This window comes from Phoca vitulina, unplaced genomic scaffold (genome assembly GCF_004348235.1).
Source record: "Phoca vitulina isolate PV1807 unplaced genomic scaffold, GSC_HSeal_1.0 scaffold13, whole genome shotgun sequence".
In the NCBI taxonomy this organism is placed as follows: Eukaryota; Metazoa; Chordata; class Mammalia; order Carnivora; family Phocidae; genus Phoca; species Phoca vitulina.
In genome coordinates this window covers 25,912,836-25,930,691 of record NW_022589716.1, presented here as the reverse complement: position 1 = coordinate 25,930,691, position 17,856 = coordinate 25,912,836, and the positions used below count along the sequence as shown (strand labels likewise).

The 17,856-nt window shown below is 38.1% G+C and overlaps 1 protein-coding gene across 3 annotated transcripts in view; it reads right to left on the bottom strand.

Moving 5' to 3' along the window:
• Positions 1–17,856, bottom strand: part of MITF (melanocyte inducing transcription factor) — a 213,959-nt gene that overhangs the window by 84,308 nt on the left and 111,795 nt on the right. For 2 of the 3 annotated variants that reach the window (XM_032411743.1, XM_032411744.1), the window contains exon 2: positions 2,934–3,183. In XM_032411743.1, the coding sequence (XP_032267634.1) occupies positions 2,934–3,183 (250 nt within the window). Of the gene's footprint in view, positions 1–2,933; positions 3,184–14,328; positions 14,619–17,856 lie in introns of those variants that run through there. The other variant, XM_032411748.1, reaches the window with a different exon arrangement.

Below are 17,856 nucleotides of genomic sequence, written 5' to 3'. Positions count from 1 at the left end.
CAGAAACAAGAAGCTAATTCTGCAAAGCTTCGCGAATTTACAGACTAAACAGTGAAAACGTGAGGAATAAGTAGTAATGCGAATTTCCAACCTCTAATCTGAACTCCAAAGACTGGACCTAAGTTTACAGGAAACTGTCAACAATTTTTAAACATGCTTTATAAAGCTCTTTTTTTTTTTTTAAAGCCTAACTCTGCCAAAAAAAGGAATTAACCTGAAAACATGAAGTTAGCTTTTCAAAAATCATTCAACCCACTGATAGTAAAATGTTGGTAATGAGTTTGCGTGTGTGATCTTCCATCAAGTTCTCAAAAACCAGTAGGAGATGGGGAGATTTAACCAGGATTCTCTAGCACTTGCTACCACATCTGACTGTACACATCGACCTCCACTGAGAAGCAGGTATGTTCTGTTTTAGCAATTTAAATCTTCAAAAATTAAATGAAGAATTTACTGAGGCTACACTCTGAAAAAATATGTTCAACATAATCTGTATCATAATGCACTTAATTACTATACTTGCTATTACTCATTCCTTGAAAATGTATATTCATAAAAAAACGGTCCAAGATTGAGCAAATTAACTGTTTTTACTATTAACTTTACGATTTAACTTTACAAAATTATGCTTATGATTTAAAAACCATAAAAGGGAAAAGAAAAAAAAAAAGACATTTCTCTCACTTACCTTTCTATAGTAAGTCTTTCATAATACTATTTTCATATATAAAAGTTTTGAAAATATGTAAACTATTTTTAAGTACCAAATCCTTAAGTATCTGGAGCCATCCCTTAGATACTACTCTCCCCCAAAATATTATTTGAATTACTTAGAATGTCATTTTATAGGAAATTACATATTTTTATTTGGTCTTTTATCAAAGGGCACTACAATTTGTCTAAACAGCTATCAAACCCATCCGCATTGCTATGCAAACTATACTTTTTTTTTATATGACATACTTCACTACTTTATATACTGAAGTATAAAAATGCGCAAGTTAAATAAACTATATTCAGCTTGAAATACAGATTTACCAATTGCTCATTTTTAGTTAGACTGGGACTTCTATTTCTAATAATTTATTTGTGCTTTAACTTGGGACATTTTTCTGTGATACCTAAATTGAAGGTTGTAGCTCCAGCCACTGTTACCAGGACACAGCAACATATAAGGAAAAATGGGTGTATTATTCAAACCACATAGTACAGGTTTTCATTCTAAGCATTTTCAAAATAACATTTTTTTAAGTAATAAAAACATTTAGGAATGATATCCATTTTAAGATGATACAGAAATGGTATTTCAATGCATTTGCATACGGGTGATTTCCACACCATCACATGTAATTGCCTTTACGGAAATACTGATTGCAATTAATATACTTTAATACAATATGAAACATTACCTTTGAATTGGACACAAATCACTACTAGCACAAATCCATGTCATCTCTTCTACAATGTATCCTTCAGATTTAAAAAGTAGACTATTATGGTGAATAAAACAGACATATTTCTCCACATTTTATTATAATTTAATTCATATAACTTTAAACTCATCTAACTTTAAAAGGCATAGACAAACAACTGTGATTCCTGTGAACACCAAAAAACTTGGTTTTTGTCAATTTTCACCCAACCAGAATGGAAAGATTTAATGTATAATTTATTCCCAAAAGAAAACTTGCCTTTATGGGGGCGGAGGGGAGGGGAAAAAAATATCCACTAATTGTGGCAATATCTACAACTTCAATCACATCAGAGTAATATTATATGCTAAACTGTTTGGATCTTTTTTGCCCTCACCAAATTTCTGCTTGTTTTTTCATGAAAGAGCTTCCTCATTTCATCACTACATCTTAAAAGAGTCTATGCAAATAAAAAACAACTGACTTTAAATTTGTTTTTCAAGAATCTTTCCCACTTCCTGGTAAGAATCATATATTGCTTCCAGTTAGAACACATCATCCCTCTATTTACTTTAATTGTAAACTTTAAATAGTGGGAGATGTTTTTATCTGAGCACACGAATGAATGCAAAGACCAACAATGAATCACCAGTGTGTAAAGTTCACATTGTTTAATGAACACTAACACTTGGGACTCTTTCAAATGAATCAATTAGGTGAATGGGTTAAAAAAAGGTTCTTTTAAGCAAGGAAGTTCCCTTACTTGCCCTTTTAGCTTTCCTTGCCTCAGTCATATTGAAGAGTTGGAATGTTTATCTTTAAACAAGGAGTATGTCCAATGTGATGTGGAGGACACACGTGTGAGATGGAATTCTATTCTTAGACTTGTTACAGTTTTCCCCAGTAATTAGGAAGCTATATGTCCATGATAGAATGATGCTAACAAGCTCCTGCAGTTTCTACTCTAGCAAGAAATCAAAGAGCCCCCGAACAGACCACTTCAGTTAAAGGATGATGCATTTCAGTTATTAAAGTGAAGAAAGCTCTCCTATAGTTTTATCCCAGAAGGGACTTTCTAAAATGGTCAGATCCTAGAGCCAAGATTGCTTACTAAATAAAGAAGAAAATTAAAAGGATCACCATGGAACATTTGGAGGTGGGGGAAAAAAATACATTAAGTTATTAGAAGAGATTCATTTCAGGTAACTTGTACATTTTGAAACTTTCCCAAAGGGAAAATATGGAAAGATATCATCACACCAGACGCCTATTCCTACCTGCTATTTCTCGTGGAACATCAACACTCTTCCCCCATTTAGTGAGGGCTACTACTCCATTACTTTGCGCCCTTCTTTGAACATGCAAAGCCATGTAGCATCAGTAGAGTTGGCACCGACAAGACAAATAGGATTCAGACGGGTTAATCTGACCAAAAACACATCGAGATAAATAAAACACCTAGGAAATGGAAAATGTTGGTCTGGAAGAGGGCTTGGCCCCGCCAACAAGAGCGACACGTACCTTAAGGACTTCCATCGGCACCTGGGTGGCAGAGGGAAGGGTGGTGGGCACGCTGACGTTTATGGCTGGGGTCGGACTCACAGGCACTCTCTGCTGCATGAACTGGGCGGCCTGCAGCTTCTGTTGCTGCTCCCTTCGCTCCTGCTCCTGCATTTGCTCACGCATGAGTTGCTGGCGTAGCAAGATGCGTGATGTCATACTGGAGGAGCTTATCGGAGGCTTGGAGGCCCCAGGATGCTCCTCGGAACTGCTGTGGGAAAACCAAAAAAAAAAAAAAAAAAAGGCAAAACATTTAGTTTCCTAATGAGACCTCTCGTCTGCATTTTGGGGGGTATCCTAAATTGCACCCAACTATGAAATGAGCCTGTGTGACTATAATCAAGTCGCAGAATGGTACTCCACGTAATTGAAAATCAAGAGGTGACAGGATTTAAGTCATTAGGAGTTGAATTAAAATAAGTCAGCTTGATTGCATCTAGGCATTTTTATCATGTGGCTTAATTTTTTTTTTTTTAACATTTTATACCACATACTACTCATCACCACCAAATATAGCGCCGCCATATGAAGTGCCAAGAAGCAGTGCGTCTTAATGGCACCCAGATTTCCACATTTAAAAATAAATTGCTTGATTTGCTTTTTCATAACTGAATCTAACCAAATAACTACTCCTACACGTTATCTAAATTCCTTGAAGATGTCTAAGATGTTTACTAACGCGGAATAATTTAAAGAAAAGGTGAACTTTGTCATGGGGAAATTCTGCGAGGATATGGGAAGTAAAAACCATTAATGAAAGAAGCATTTGGACCAGAATGTTAATACGGGGCTCGACTTCAGGCTTCGGGAAGGGGGCAGAGGACGAGCTGGTTTGACAACGCAATTCTCCTTCTGGTTTTCTTTGTATGGTCTTTTCTCCTGATTCATCTTGGCAAGCTCTCTCCTACACGTGTCTGTGAGATCCCCATGCGGCCTACTTCTAATGGTTTTGGTGCTCGCTCTATCCAAAATTACAGAAAAAGCTTAAACACTAGTCCTAAGTTAGGACGAAAAGACTTCCTAATTTTCCTAAATATGGGTTGCGACTGCTTATCTTGCCAGCTCTACAGCACCAACAAGTTATTCAACCTCCCTCTGCCTTAGTTACCTTATCCGGGAAAGAGGGATAATAATAGTTTTTTACACATTTACTCATTTATCAAGGAGAGGGGGTTTAAAAACTTCTGTTACATTCCTTATATTTTGTGGCCCTACCTCTTCAGGATTTTGTGAGGATTAAATAAAATAATGCACATAAATTACCTAGTACAATGAGTCATGTAGTACTACCTCAATAAAGGTTTGTTGTTGCTATTATTATTAGCTAGAATTTTTCGTTGTTTATTTCCAGCAATATGGTTTTCTTTAAAAAAAAAAAAATCTCTGTTTAGGGCAAGCAGTGCAAAACCTTTTAGTACCTGGAAACAGAAAAGCAGTAACATTTGAGAAAATGTTCACTCTCAAGGAAGTCACTCATCAAGGGAAATATGTGAAGCTTTAGCTTCCTTCCTTGAGTATAAACTCCAGTACTGTCTTTACCTTCCAACGAAAGACAAAATAAAGCCTTTAAACCATTGGCCATCCTTATGAACTCCTTAAAGACAGGAACCTTCAAACTCTGCAGGTAACAAAACATGCTAACAGATGAGGAGATGTTTGTGTCCCTCACGTGGTTCCAGAAAACTACATGATAAAAATTACACCAGCAGTTAACTTAGTACTCACCACAGGAAATCAATTCAGGGAATTATGATAGGATCATATAATGCAATACTATGCAGCCATTCAAAGTGCTGAAGAAATATATTTATGGTTGGAATTGAATCTACACAATATAATACTTAGAAACGCCAGCTGCAAAAAAAAAAAGTGTTCGAGGTATGACCTAATTAAAAAAAAAAAAAATGTTCGCTACCAGAACAAGTGTCCTGATAATGCTAGTCTGAACCATCGCTGGCACAGTCCTTTAAGGCATATTACAAAAAGCACAAGAAAAACAACATTATCAAAAAGCTGTCATACTGTTCAGACAATCTGACTCAGAAATTTCATCGATGGACAGTTTTCCTAAAAACATAACTCAGAAATGTGGAAAACCTGATACTGCAAAGCTATTTACAAATTGCAAAATATTCTGAACCACCTAAATTTCCTCCCTAATATGAGAATGACTACATAAATTATTAGGGGAGATACTGGTCAAAAGGCACAAGCTTTTAGTTTATGAGATCAGGTTCTAGGGATCCAATGTTCATCATGGCGACTATAGTAATAAAACTTACTGTACACTTGAAATTTGCTGCAAGAGTAGATCTTAAGTGTTCTCATAGCAAAAAAAAAAAAGAGAAAGAAAGAAACAGAAAAGAAATAGCAACTACATGATGGACGTGTTAGTTTGACTGTAATCACTTCACAATGTATACATATATCAAATCATCACGTTATACACCTTAAATACATATAACTTTTGTCAATTGTGCCTCAATAAAACTGGGGAAAAAATAAAGCCATTTAAAAGATTTAAGCATAAAATTGGTTTTAAAAAAGTAAGGTGTAATACATGAATTTGATAACATACTACTTTTTAAAAAAACTGCACAACTACAAAGTGAGAAAAGTGTATAATAAGAATAAAATAAAAAGTAGCAATCCAACATGTATTTATGTTTTAATTTAAAATAAGTAAGGTGTGTGTGTGTATGTACACAAATACACATGCCTAGTAGGGGCTGTATCAAGGTGATCTTAGCTGTCAGATGTAGAGTGGAATTAGAGGTTAATTTCTGTCTTTATTTTTTTTAGTTTTTCCCCCTAAATTATAATAAAGCCAAATATTTTTTTTCAATGGCAGAATATATGTCTCTAATTTAAGAACATGAACTAATTTACAAACATGAAGGAATGACTTGGTCATCAAAGTCACCCTTTGCCTGGAGAAAAAGAGAGAGGGTCCATCACAGACTGTATTCTGACCGTAGGAAGGGGAAGTGCTGAGAGTATCCAGAGCCTTTGTTCTCGTGGACAACTTCAGCATTCCAGAAGACTTAAACCCTCTGTCCTTTACAGTTTCCTACAGACACGCACAGACTGCACAATGTGAATACCCTGCTTCTTATTTTAATATCATGCACTCATCCACATGGTAAGAACACCTAGACGTTACTCAAAATAATCTATTCACCAGGTAAGGCTCTACTTAGAAGAACATGAAAAGCAAATGTATTTTCCCACTTTTGAGTGTGTGTTCAAAGCTCAAATGTAGCTTCTTGAACGAAGAAAGGAAGCGGGGGGGGGGCGGGGAGCAGCTCTTAAAAAAAAAATAAATAAATAACGGGTCTTACTATTCAAAGCCTGTCAGGTTAAAACATTCCCAGAGAGACTGATCCTTTTGATAAAAACAGGAGCAAACCTTTGTGCTGTAGCAAATGCAGCTGTGGAATAATCGCACTAATTAGCTGCTCAAGACAAGCCATTGGCTGTGATACTGGGGGAAAAAATCCTTTCAATTAACAGTAAAGCATTCTTGAGACATCTTAAATTAAAATTACCAGTTATCAACCACACTAAGGCTTCAGACTTTAAGTTCACAATGATATCATTTAAAGCATTTGCTGAGATAGCCTATCAGAAAAAAATATGCATATTTATACAGTATGCCCCTATAAATAAATTGAAACTCCAATAAAGAAATGTAGCAGAGCTCGGCTAATTGAAATTATTTTAATAAATCTTCTAAAAAAAAAAATGCAAAAGGAAGACTGCAGTCACTTTGCACACACTCCCTGCAGGGTCTTTCTACATTGTTAAAGACGACTCCGAGATCCTCAGCTTTACTTGACAGTTTTTAAAGACCCCTATCTCTTAGAAATAATTGAATCTGCAATTATAGACAAAAATGAAGATATCTACCCTTCAAAGTGTGAGCAGGACAAAGGAGCATCAGGTTTTAAACTGAAAGTTGTGGTTTATGTGAGAACATTACGTGTGGCTACAAAAGCTTATGTGTAAAATGAGGACCTGATGCTTTCGTCATTAAAGATAAGCAAGGAGAGTCGTCCAGATGAATTTAATTTTAAAAGCTAACCAAGCTCATCCGGGGCCCATGGAGTGCAATCTGCATTAGGTAATCCTAATTCTGTGAGTCTGATTCCTTTTAATCAGATTATGTAAAGGTCATTTATTCAACAACTACTCAGTGAGTGTTCTCTCTGTGCCAGGTGCTCGGAATACCTGGTTTCTAATCTCACACAGTTTAAAGCCATGGTCACAGACATTTTTCTGAGATGCCCTAAAATTAAGTCAGTTATCCAGATTATCTGACTCTTAAATAGATTCACATGGGAAGGTGTCTCTCTCACTGTAAGAAATCACCCTTTCAAAGCCAAGTGAAGGAAAGGCAAACGCTGTTACTACCAATTCCCTGGAGCACGGAAACCTGACACACAACTTCCCCGAGAGCTGCCAATTTCTCAACGGGATTCAAGGAGGAAGGCCATCAACCGGACACAAGTTCTAGCTCAGTCACTGCTGAGCAGCCTGATCTTTAATGAGCCATTCAACCTCTCTGATCCTCTCCAAACCCCACCTCCCTAATGCACGGCTGTGACTGCGCTAATATTACCGACATTAAAGTCCCCAACACAGCAACTGTTAGATGGACACCAGGCAGCCACCCATGGGACCTGAGTTCCCACCTCCATGGCTGAATTTGTATTTTAACCTTCAAAGCCTCCCCCTTCTCTGGGATGGTGCAGGTATGTGGACATGTGCTCCAAAATATCTCATATATTCCTATATTCAAATAGTCAATTCCATTGCTTTCATTAACCTCTTAAATATATCAGATATTCCATGAAATCCAAGTGACATTGGCCCAGCCAAGATACCTTCATCTTTGACAGTGATGCCAATATCCCTTTAGTAGACCTTATGGTTCAGTTTGGTCTCCATATCATGGTCATCCAAGGTAGGAAACCGGATGTCAGTTGAAATGTAGTCTCTAGGCTGAAGGAGATGACACACTTTTTCCTGTGTTTCCTCTCTTCAGTTCCTCAGGCAGAGTCCAGCTCTGCCACTTACTAACCTGTGACTGTGGCCAAGTCAGTCAATGCCTTTGAGCTTGTTTTCCTTATTTATAAAGACTGTTTAATACATCTGCCTGTCAACATGGTGATGAGGATTAAAATCTATGATAGATGTAAACAAAATTAGCACGACTGGAACACAGTCCAGTAAACTGGAGCAGAGTTTAAAATTAATAGTAGAAGAAATAGTAAACCATGAACCTGCTACTTCTTTTTTGATGCAAAGAAGCAATTTTGTATAAGCCCGTATGCAAGTTTGGAAGACAGCAGATTTATCTCTTAAGACAGGGAATCCCTATTTAATTCAGAGAACAGGACACAGTTTTGCAGGGGTGGAGGGAGATTATTTATCCTGCAATTGTCCATGAGTTATAAAGTAAAAACCCTAGCATTTTTTTCTCCAGGGAAAATTAATCTTCATTATAATCATTAAGTTGATAGAGCTCAAAGCCTAGCATTTGCCTTCACTGGAGTATAATGTAATTATGTCCAGGAAAGCATGATGGCTGAGGTTCAAATACACAGTGGAGACACAGGAAGGCACACAGGTGAGAAAGCCGGGTCATAGATAGGTTAAGGCACAGAAGTTTCCAAATGCAAGAGTGGCTGCCACAAAATTAGCTGAGAACCCTGTTCCAGTCTCCATCCCTGGAAATTCGGATTTCAGGTAAGGTGAGGTTCAGGAATCAATATGTCTACAAAAATTGTGCAGCTGATTCTTATGCCTGACCATGTTCAGAAACTAATAGTGAAATACCTAAGGAGTTTAGTAGGGACTGGAACTCACATCTCTGATTCTTAGGTGAGAACACTTTCTTCCACATCTGAGGAAATTCATTCCATTCCCCACCTCCAGCAAGCCTGCCAAGAGCTCTGAAGTCTTTATTACTCTGATTTCAACATGTGGAATGGAATGAAATGGGGACTACTCACTCCTGCCAAATGGGCTATAAAACCAAACAAATAAAAACATCTGTCCAGAAAGTGCCAATGGATCTTTATGGTTACAAAACAACTATGTTATCCTAAGAAAAAGGAACCAAAAGGCTGGATTTATAGAAACTGCCCCCAAATTAGTTTGTTCTGTCAGCAAAAAGAAATTCTTAAGAATCTATTAGTTCTTCCAAGTGCACAAATCACTGAAGTAAGAGTTGGTCAATGGATTTATCTTTTTAAATGACAGTCTGGGTATTCAATACTTCAGAATGACCAGCCTTTCCATGATCTTAACCTTCCCATTCCTTCTCAAGTAATCACTCTATAAACATAAGGATGACCTTTTTACCAGGTACGGTAGAACCAAGCGCCAGTAAGAAAAGATATTGTTACTTGTACTTTAAAATGCCTAAGGGGGTGGTCACTCATGTACGTGTCAGAGTACTAGATTTCATAGTTCGGCTTCAAAAACTGAGATCTTCTGGACTTCTGTCATCACCAACTCTGGGTTTTACCTGGTCAAGAAAAAAAACAAAAACGAAAACCTGCCAAAATTTTTCTGGTAACATTACCAGCTCAGACAATACATATTACAGGTTTCTGGCACAGAGAAAATAAAAAGGACTGCAAAGTACAGCTGTCTTTCTCCTCTCCTTTCCTTCACCAAACATTTGGATGCTTCCCAAAAGCCAGGCTCTGCTAGATGTGAGGGAGATCATGGTGTCCTAAGTGGACAGCACTCCTGTGCTTTGAAGCTCTGTACCTTCCATTGTACGAAAGGAGGAAAACATTCTAAAAGAATCACCACTAATCACATATGTTAAAATCTGAAATCTTTACTTTTCAACACCTAAACCCTAATTCATTGGTAAAAACTGGAGACTCTGCATCTATTCAGGATTAATATTCTTGAAGCTGGACCTCCAACAGGTATCAGTAAGAATAATCTCAGTAATTGATTAGATCAAAATTAAAGAGAACCCTAATAAGACTCCCAGTATATCAATATTCTTCAAAGGAGGGTTCAAAAAATGATTTTCTGGGGCTCAGGAAGAAAAGATTAGAACATTTCTTTATATATATTTTATCCATCATTTTTATTTTCTATTTTTGTACATGTTGTATAATGTAATGTAATTATAATGTAATATAAAATAATGTGTATAACATATAAACATTACAAACATGTTTATAATTTACAAATAAAATAAAAATATGTGGAGAGAGTTTGCTTGAAAAAATTTAACTAGGAAGGATGATCAAAAATGTTCAAGAGGCCTCTGTAATATATGACCACTGTTCTTTCAGGCAATTTTCATCATGAGATTTTTTTTAAGTTGGTTATTTTCCCCACTCCCAGAGTTTCTCACTTCTATACACTCTAACTAGGGAGAATGTCAACTCTTACTAAAAGATGAAGTCGAAAGATACGAGAATGCCATTTCCTCATTTTATGACCACAAATGTTCTCCATTTTCCACAGATGCCACTATGGGCTGGCATAATCTTAACACTCAATTCCCTTCAGGAAATTGCCTCTGAGAGCCAGGCCATCAAAAAGTTATAAAGGCGATAAAGTTAAGGTGGCCCCACACTCGAGCTTTCTGTCTTTCATATCAAGCTTCCTTCCACTAGACCACACTCTAGAATTCTTGCTTACTCTGTCCAACTATGGAATCCCATTCACACCTAGCTGCCATGTTCTAAAAAGCTCTGAAAAACTCATCCCCTATAAGGAGCAAATAATTTATATGGCATGACATGATACTATACCTACAATGTTTCAAAATGAAGACTCTCTTGATGCATGTCTAGTACATAGCTACCGAGATGCAAAGGTTGCAAAACTGTGTGGAAATCAAAAGTACAAATGATGGCCTCAGGAGCAGCCTAGTATCCTGCCCCACTTCTTTGGTAAAGTACCCCGATTTCACCATGAAGGACCAGGCTCCTCACTTTCAGTGCATGAGGTTATGATGTGCTACTAACTCCAGACATAGAAACACAACCCAGGATTAGCCAATCAGCATATCCACCGAATGGGCTTGTGCCCCAAGATGGTCCAGTAAGAGGCAGCCCTATGCCTTTGACTCCAACTACTGGGGTAAAAGAACTCTCCTTATGCAAAGATTTGGAAAGATGGTGGAATGTAAGTATGGAATTTCCTGGGCCAACTGAAAAGAAAGCCAAACTAGGTGAAACAGTAATATAAACTGAAAGAAGAAACAGAGGACGGAGAACAAGAAGGAGCCAGCATGTGGATGACATTGAGCATCTGAATCAAATGATCCTTGAAGCCCTGAAAACCCTGAACATTGGATACTGATTTGCAAAGACCAGTCAATCTCCATTTTTTATTAAGCCAGTTTGATGTGCCCTGGGATACAACAGTTGGTTTTTGTGACATTTTAGAAAATATCAGTCATTCTGAAAAAAATAAAATTTCGGTCTAAAATCTACAACTCAAACAATCCAATATTCATTTTCCTATTTTCTCCTCATTTTAGCTGGTACACTGCTACTCACAACATTTCCCAGATTTCCAGGAGCTAGGTTAGCTTCATGTCTAAGTTCTGCCATCATATCTCCTGGACTTTGGCTGTAATGGCTGGAGGTCCAGCAGCCACTCTGGACTGTAAGGATGAGGCCCAGACTTAAGAATGGAGCTGAAATGTGCATAGTCCTTCATGATCTGGTCTCCATGAGGACAGGATTTTTTTATGTTTTATTCACATATAGATTCCCCAGCACCCAGAGGACTACTTGGCACCTCGTAGGCTCAAATAAATACCTGTTCAATGAATAAATTTGGTGTCTCTATCCTAACACATATCCCACCTCTATTAAAATCAGATATTAGAATCTTATGTTGGAAGACCTTTCATCAAACCATTTGCTTGAATCATCCAGTGACAGAGAATACATTTTTCCAAAGAGCTCTGGGCTCTAGAGACCTACTATATTTCCTTAATTCTAAGACAAACTTTCCCTCTACATTTTAAGATTTCTCAATTCAGAATGGATTTTATAATCAATGTATATATTTAGTAGATCTTTTGCCCCAAATAATTGCCTTATAATTATAATCAATAGTGAACTGGATATAAGGAACTATATTTGATAGACAAATACTGTGGCACTGGAGTAATTGCGGCCCCCAAAAGCTCAAATGAGTAACCGATGGAGTAATTCAGAAATGTGTGCATTGGAGAAGCCCACTCAATAAAAAGGCAGAGGAAGAAACATCAAATCATTCAGTATCTTAATGAAAATCCACAGAGCATAACAGAGACGAGCATAAGCTCTGGAGCCAGAATACCTAAGGTCAAAAACCCGGCTCTATCATTTCTCAGTTATACAACATGGGCAGGATTCTTCACCTGCCCAAACCTCAATTTTCTCATCTGCAAAATGCAAGTAGAAAAAAGCACCTTTGTCATAGAGCAAGTATGGGAATTCAGTGTGTTAGTACAGGTAAGACACTTAGAATGGTGGCCGGCACACCATGAACAATAAGGAGAAGTTATATAACTACACTATGTTTTAATTCTTGATTTGGTATCCTCTGAGCATCGTCTTAATATCTCAAAACTAGTGAAAACTGACAAGTTATTTTCTAGGAAGCCAAAACTCTTAGAATGTTGCCTTCTGCTATGGTGTTCCTCTGCTTTCCTAGAGGAAAATACAAAAGAAACAATTAATTCAGTGTGCACCCTCCCTAAAAGAACAGGCACAAAGAATTTAACAGGCAACAGCTCAGTGAACAGTTTTATCAAAGATGTGTGCTAAGAATTTCCTTCTAAGAGTTCAGAAGGGAAGCATGCTCCTATGGTGACTATTTTCTTTAACCAGAAAAAGAAATTCAAAATCAATTAAGCAAAAGTAGTTCAAATTAAGAATTAACTCTGGTGTAAATTCAAGGGTGATATCATTACTGTCCTTAGGCTGCATCAGAGTGGCATGTTTTATCCACTCATGCCATCCACTAATTTGCATAAAATTAATATTTAAAAAATTAGTAAGTTGCACAGTACATTCTTGGGTGTGAATCACACAGAGCAGCCATCATCTCCTTAACTATTATCTGATTTGCAAAGCAGAAATTTATAACGTTTCTAGGATAATGACATTTTGAATACATAATTAAAATACATAAACTGTGTTCATAAAATGCTCTATCATTTCAGAGAGGTAAGTAATTAAACTGTTTTAATGACCTATAGAATGAAAACAGTATCAATGAAAACAAAATACTGCCAAAATAGCGCAAGAAATTAGAAATCATTTTAAAAGCTACTCTGAGAACTTCTAAAGATGTACCTACTGAACATTATAAACTTCAACCGCACTTCAATTTGTGGAAATTTATTTTTTAAGAATCAAATTCTAAAAATAGTTCTGCTACATTTAGTATTTTTCCATTATTCTTGCCGTCTTTAAACACACCTTCACAAGCTGCTGAACATAATGCTTTTCTGACTTAATCAGAACCTCTCTCATGACCCAGGAACGTTCAGTAAATAATTATTAAGCTCCAGAAGTGGCTTTTGCATAAGCTGATTTGCTTGAATGCGTATTCAACTGAGGGACATAGCTTTTAGTATTGTTTCCAAATCTTATCACTTAACACTGAAAGTAAATGTTAAGGGGGGGGAGCGGGGTGCGTGCTATCATCTACTTAGTCTTTCTCTTTTTTAGTATTTCTTTGAAACTGCCCATCTCAGACTTGTTCTACATTGATATGCCAGGCAGATGATTCTGATATTTGGATGTTTTGTTTTCCTCTCAAAGAGAAAAAAAAATCAATATACAGAAATGCAAACGAGATATTTATAAATGCAACTGCTACTATTCCACAGTCAGGTAAAAAAGAGAGAGAGAAAGAGCAAAAAATCCAAAGTGTTTGCAATAGGACAATTTTGACAAATGTTACTGCTAAGCACACTCGTTTTCCTGAAGAAAATCCTTTTTTACTCATGACGAAGCTGAGCTGCAATCTACCCCATAATCATAAATCAAGCTCTGTTCTCAGATTTTTCAAGCGGTCACTTTTTTGGCATTATTAATTTAAGACCGACATTCAATTTTAAACAAGAAGACAAAGCTAATGGGCCAGCATTTCGATTCCCCCCACAAATTAGTTGTTATCCTTGTCATAGCCACATACAAGAGGCTACAGCTGAAGCTGATTAAAGCCACAGTCACAAAGTAACAGTTCCAGTATTTTTAACTCCCAATAAAACCTTCCCGTTCTCTATCCTCCCCCTTTAAAAAAAAAAAAAAATCACTCCTGTTAAGAGGTCCCGGGATTATTTCCAGAATAAAACTTCACTTACAGATATAGGCTTTCAAAGGAGCAAGGCATGAACATCTGAACTCTAAGCGCCTCCATCTTTTTTCCTTTAAGGTGTTCTGCAAGCCCTTGGCGAAGAGTGAAAGTCAAAGTTAGTTCTGGCACTGGCTGTGTCACTAGGGGTGGCTCCTGATAAGGCCCTGGAAACTCCAATCCAAACACAGCTCGTGCTAGAACGGTGCCTGGTGTCTGTCTGCAACAGCAGACCTGTTTAATCCAGTACCTACTGTACCTGCAGGACAAAACTGCTGCCTCACCCTGCACAGGGGGCGGGCCCACAACTTGCCCCCGCAGCCAGGCGAGCACCTCGGGATGCTCACTTAGCCTTCCCCAGCACAGGTACTGGTGGAGGCTTGCAGCGGCTGCGCCTTGGTAGAGAACTTGAAAGGGAGGTAATTTCACATCCCGGTGAATTTTTAACATTTAATACAGTCCCAGAATCTAGGAGGGCTGTGGGATTGCTTTTGTGTCCCTTCTCAGTTTGGGCGATCTCAGACATTTTTGGAACTGCAGCTGATAATTGGACATGCTCTCCTGCTGGCAGGCTAGAGAGCCAGAGAGCATTCTTCACTCTTGGACCCCAAGAATCTGAGGGCTGTCCCTGCCCCCTCCTGCTGGGAGCCAAATGCAAGCTGCTTCTAACTGTGGGCACCATCTTTTGGGATGTACACATCTTTAGGCCGCATATCTGTGTATTCTTAGACTGTCACCCAATTAATTCTGGACACACTGGTGTACAAGAAGAAAAAAAATAACAACACATGTTCTCCAACAACACTTTAAAATTCCAACATGACAACATCAATATTATCAAATATTGATGGAGCTCCTACAGACTCAGCACACCAAAGATGTCCTGTAGAGCTATGAAAATATGTATGTTTTTCTTTACACATCATTCAAAGCTCAGAACAAAGACATGTGACATGGGCTAGCTGTGTGCCCAGGACAACTGACTTCACTTCTCTGTGCCTAAGAGTTTATCTCCAAAGTAAATGATTGGAAAATAATGCAGTCTCGACAAGCCGTAATCAAACTCGAATTCCATAATGTAATGAAATTATCTTTGTCTTAACTTCCCTTTAATAATAGGAAATCTCTAGCCAGGAGCCTCAGGCAAACTATTTAGTCTTTTTAGTCTTTGTTCATGTGTTCAGTCATTCATTCATTCTTTTGTTTCATAAATATTTATGGGACACCTACTATGTCCCAGGCATTGGTAAACTCTTGGAGTTTACGGACTAGTGGGACACACATATTAAATAATCACACAAACAGATAATGATACAAGTAATAACTGCTACGGGGAGCTAGAAAGGCTTAGAATGTAAGGGTCAGAAAAGACTTCTCTCGGGCAGGGACCTCTGCACTGAGGTCTGAGCAGGGTCACCAGTTGGGGGGAAGGAGAACATGGAAGAACAGTCTTCTGAGCAGTGGTAACAATATATACATGCAAGAATCCTGAGGTGGGAATTAGAAGAATGGCTGGAGGATGGAGAAGGAGGGAAAAGGGTGGTATCCATGAGACCAAAGCAGTGACCAGCGCCAGACCACACAGGATGTGGTAAGCCAGGAAGAAAGAGGTGATTTTGATTCAAGATGAGCAGGAAACCATTGACAGGCTGTATATGCAGGAGAACAAAGGGCTCAGATTTGAATTTTTAGGAAGTTCCCCCTAGCTGCTATTTTGAGACTCAGATAAAGGAGGGCTAAGATTGGCTACTGCAATGGTCCTGGTAGGAGGTAATGACAGTTCATGGGGGGTGGGGAGCACTGACGATACAAAGGGTGAAGAGAAGTGCAGAAAAGTGAACAGAGTACTGGCAAAACTAAAGACCAATAAATAGAAAGACTAGGGGTAGCATAGGGAATACAGGTCCCTAATGCAATAATTGTATTCATTAACTAGAGTTACTGAGCACTTCCTACACACCAGGTATTATTCTGGGTAGGGGAGTAAAGAGATGACTAAGATGCTACACTATTCCCTTTACTAACCTACCCAACCTCTCTTCTCCTGTCTCTGTCACAAAACGGCATAAAAATAAAGAACACAGGTTCTGGTGTCAACTTATCCAGGCTGAAATTCTACCACTTACTAATTCTGTGACCTTGTGCAAATTTACCAAACTTTCTGTGCCCCAGATTCTTCACCTGAAAGGGAAATGGTAAGTGCCTATCCCATATGTTACCGTTAGAACTGAAGGAGATAATATAGTGATGTGTTTGGCATAGTCTCTGGCATAGAGTAAGCTCTCAATTAAAAAACAGCTCTTATGGTTATGACTGTGGTTAGGGCTGTTACCCTTGATTCACACTGACTGATCTAGAGAACCAAGGGAAATAGGACAGAGTGGGAAAAAAAAATAGAGAAAGTAAAGGAGGAATGACCATAAGAAATGACCATATCAGGACCTTTAAGGGATTATCTCTTAAAAGACTGAACTGGACTCTGTCTCACTCTGGGCACTATTTGAAATTGCATTAAGTTACAAGGTACCGGGTAAGTTTTAGAACTGAAACCCTGATTTATTACGTGCTTACACACAGGGAAAATCTGTACCCTCCATGGGCTCTCAAGTGTTGACCATGAAACCAATGGTATCAATTCCAGCCATTCCAGCAGGGACACAAAGTGGTGCCAAATGCTCCCCTGGCATGTTCAGCCAATGACATCAGCCGACCTTTCCTCCCAGATAATCCACCACCCTAAGAAGGCTGTCCATTGACTGTTTACGTAAGTGTTTAAATAAAATTACTTTTAAGGGGCATGTGTTCAACTATTCATGATACTTTAGAAAGATCTATATTAGACCAGTGTTCTTGGAAAATCTTCTTTGCCACAGCAATCAAATCCCCACCAGCCAATGGAGTAAAGCTTGACTGAAATGTGCATATATGCCACCATCTACAAAATTCATGAAACATTACATACATTCCCCGAAACTCAAATACTGGTCTGCTCGACACCAAAAATAAATAAAAATCTGATTAAAAAATGGGCAGAGGACCCAAATAAACATTTTTCCAAAGAAGACATCCAAGTGGCCAACAGACACATGAAAAGATGCTCAACATCATTCATCATCAGGAAAATGCAAATCAAAACCACAATGAAATATCACCTTCACCTGTTGGAATGGCTAGCATCAAAAAGACAAGAAATGACAAGTATTGGCAAGAATGTGGGGGGAAAAAAGGAACCCTCATGCACCGTTGGTCAGAATGTAAATCAGTGCAGCCACTATGGAAAACAGTACGGAGGTTCCTCAAAAACTTAAAAACAGAACAACCATATGATCCAGTAATTCCACTTCTGGATATCTACCTGAAGAAAACAGAAATACTAATTCAAGAAGATACATGTATCCCTGTTTACTGCACCATTACTTATGATAGGTAAGATATGAAATCCTAAGTGTCCAATGAAAGATAAATGGCTAAAGATGTGAGATACACACACACACACACACACACACACACACACACACACACACACACACACACACAC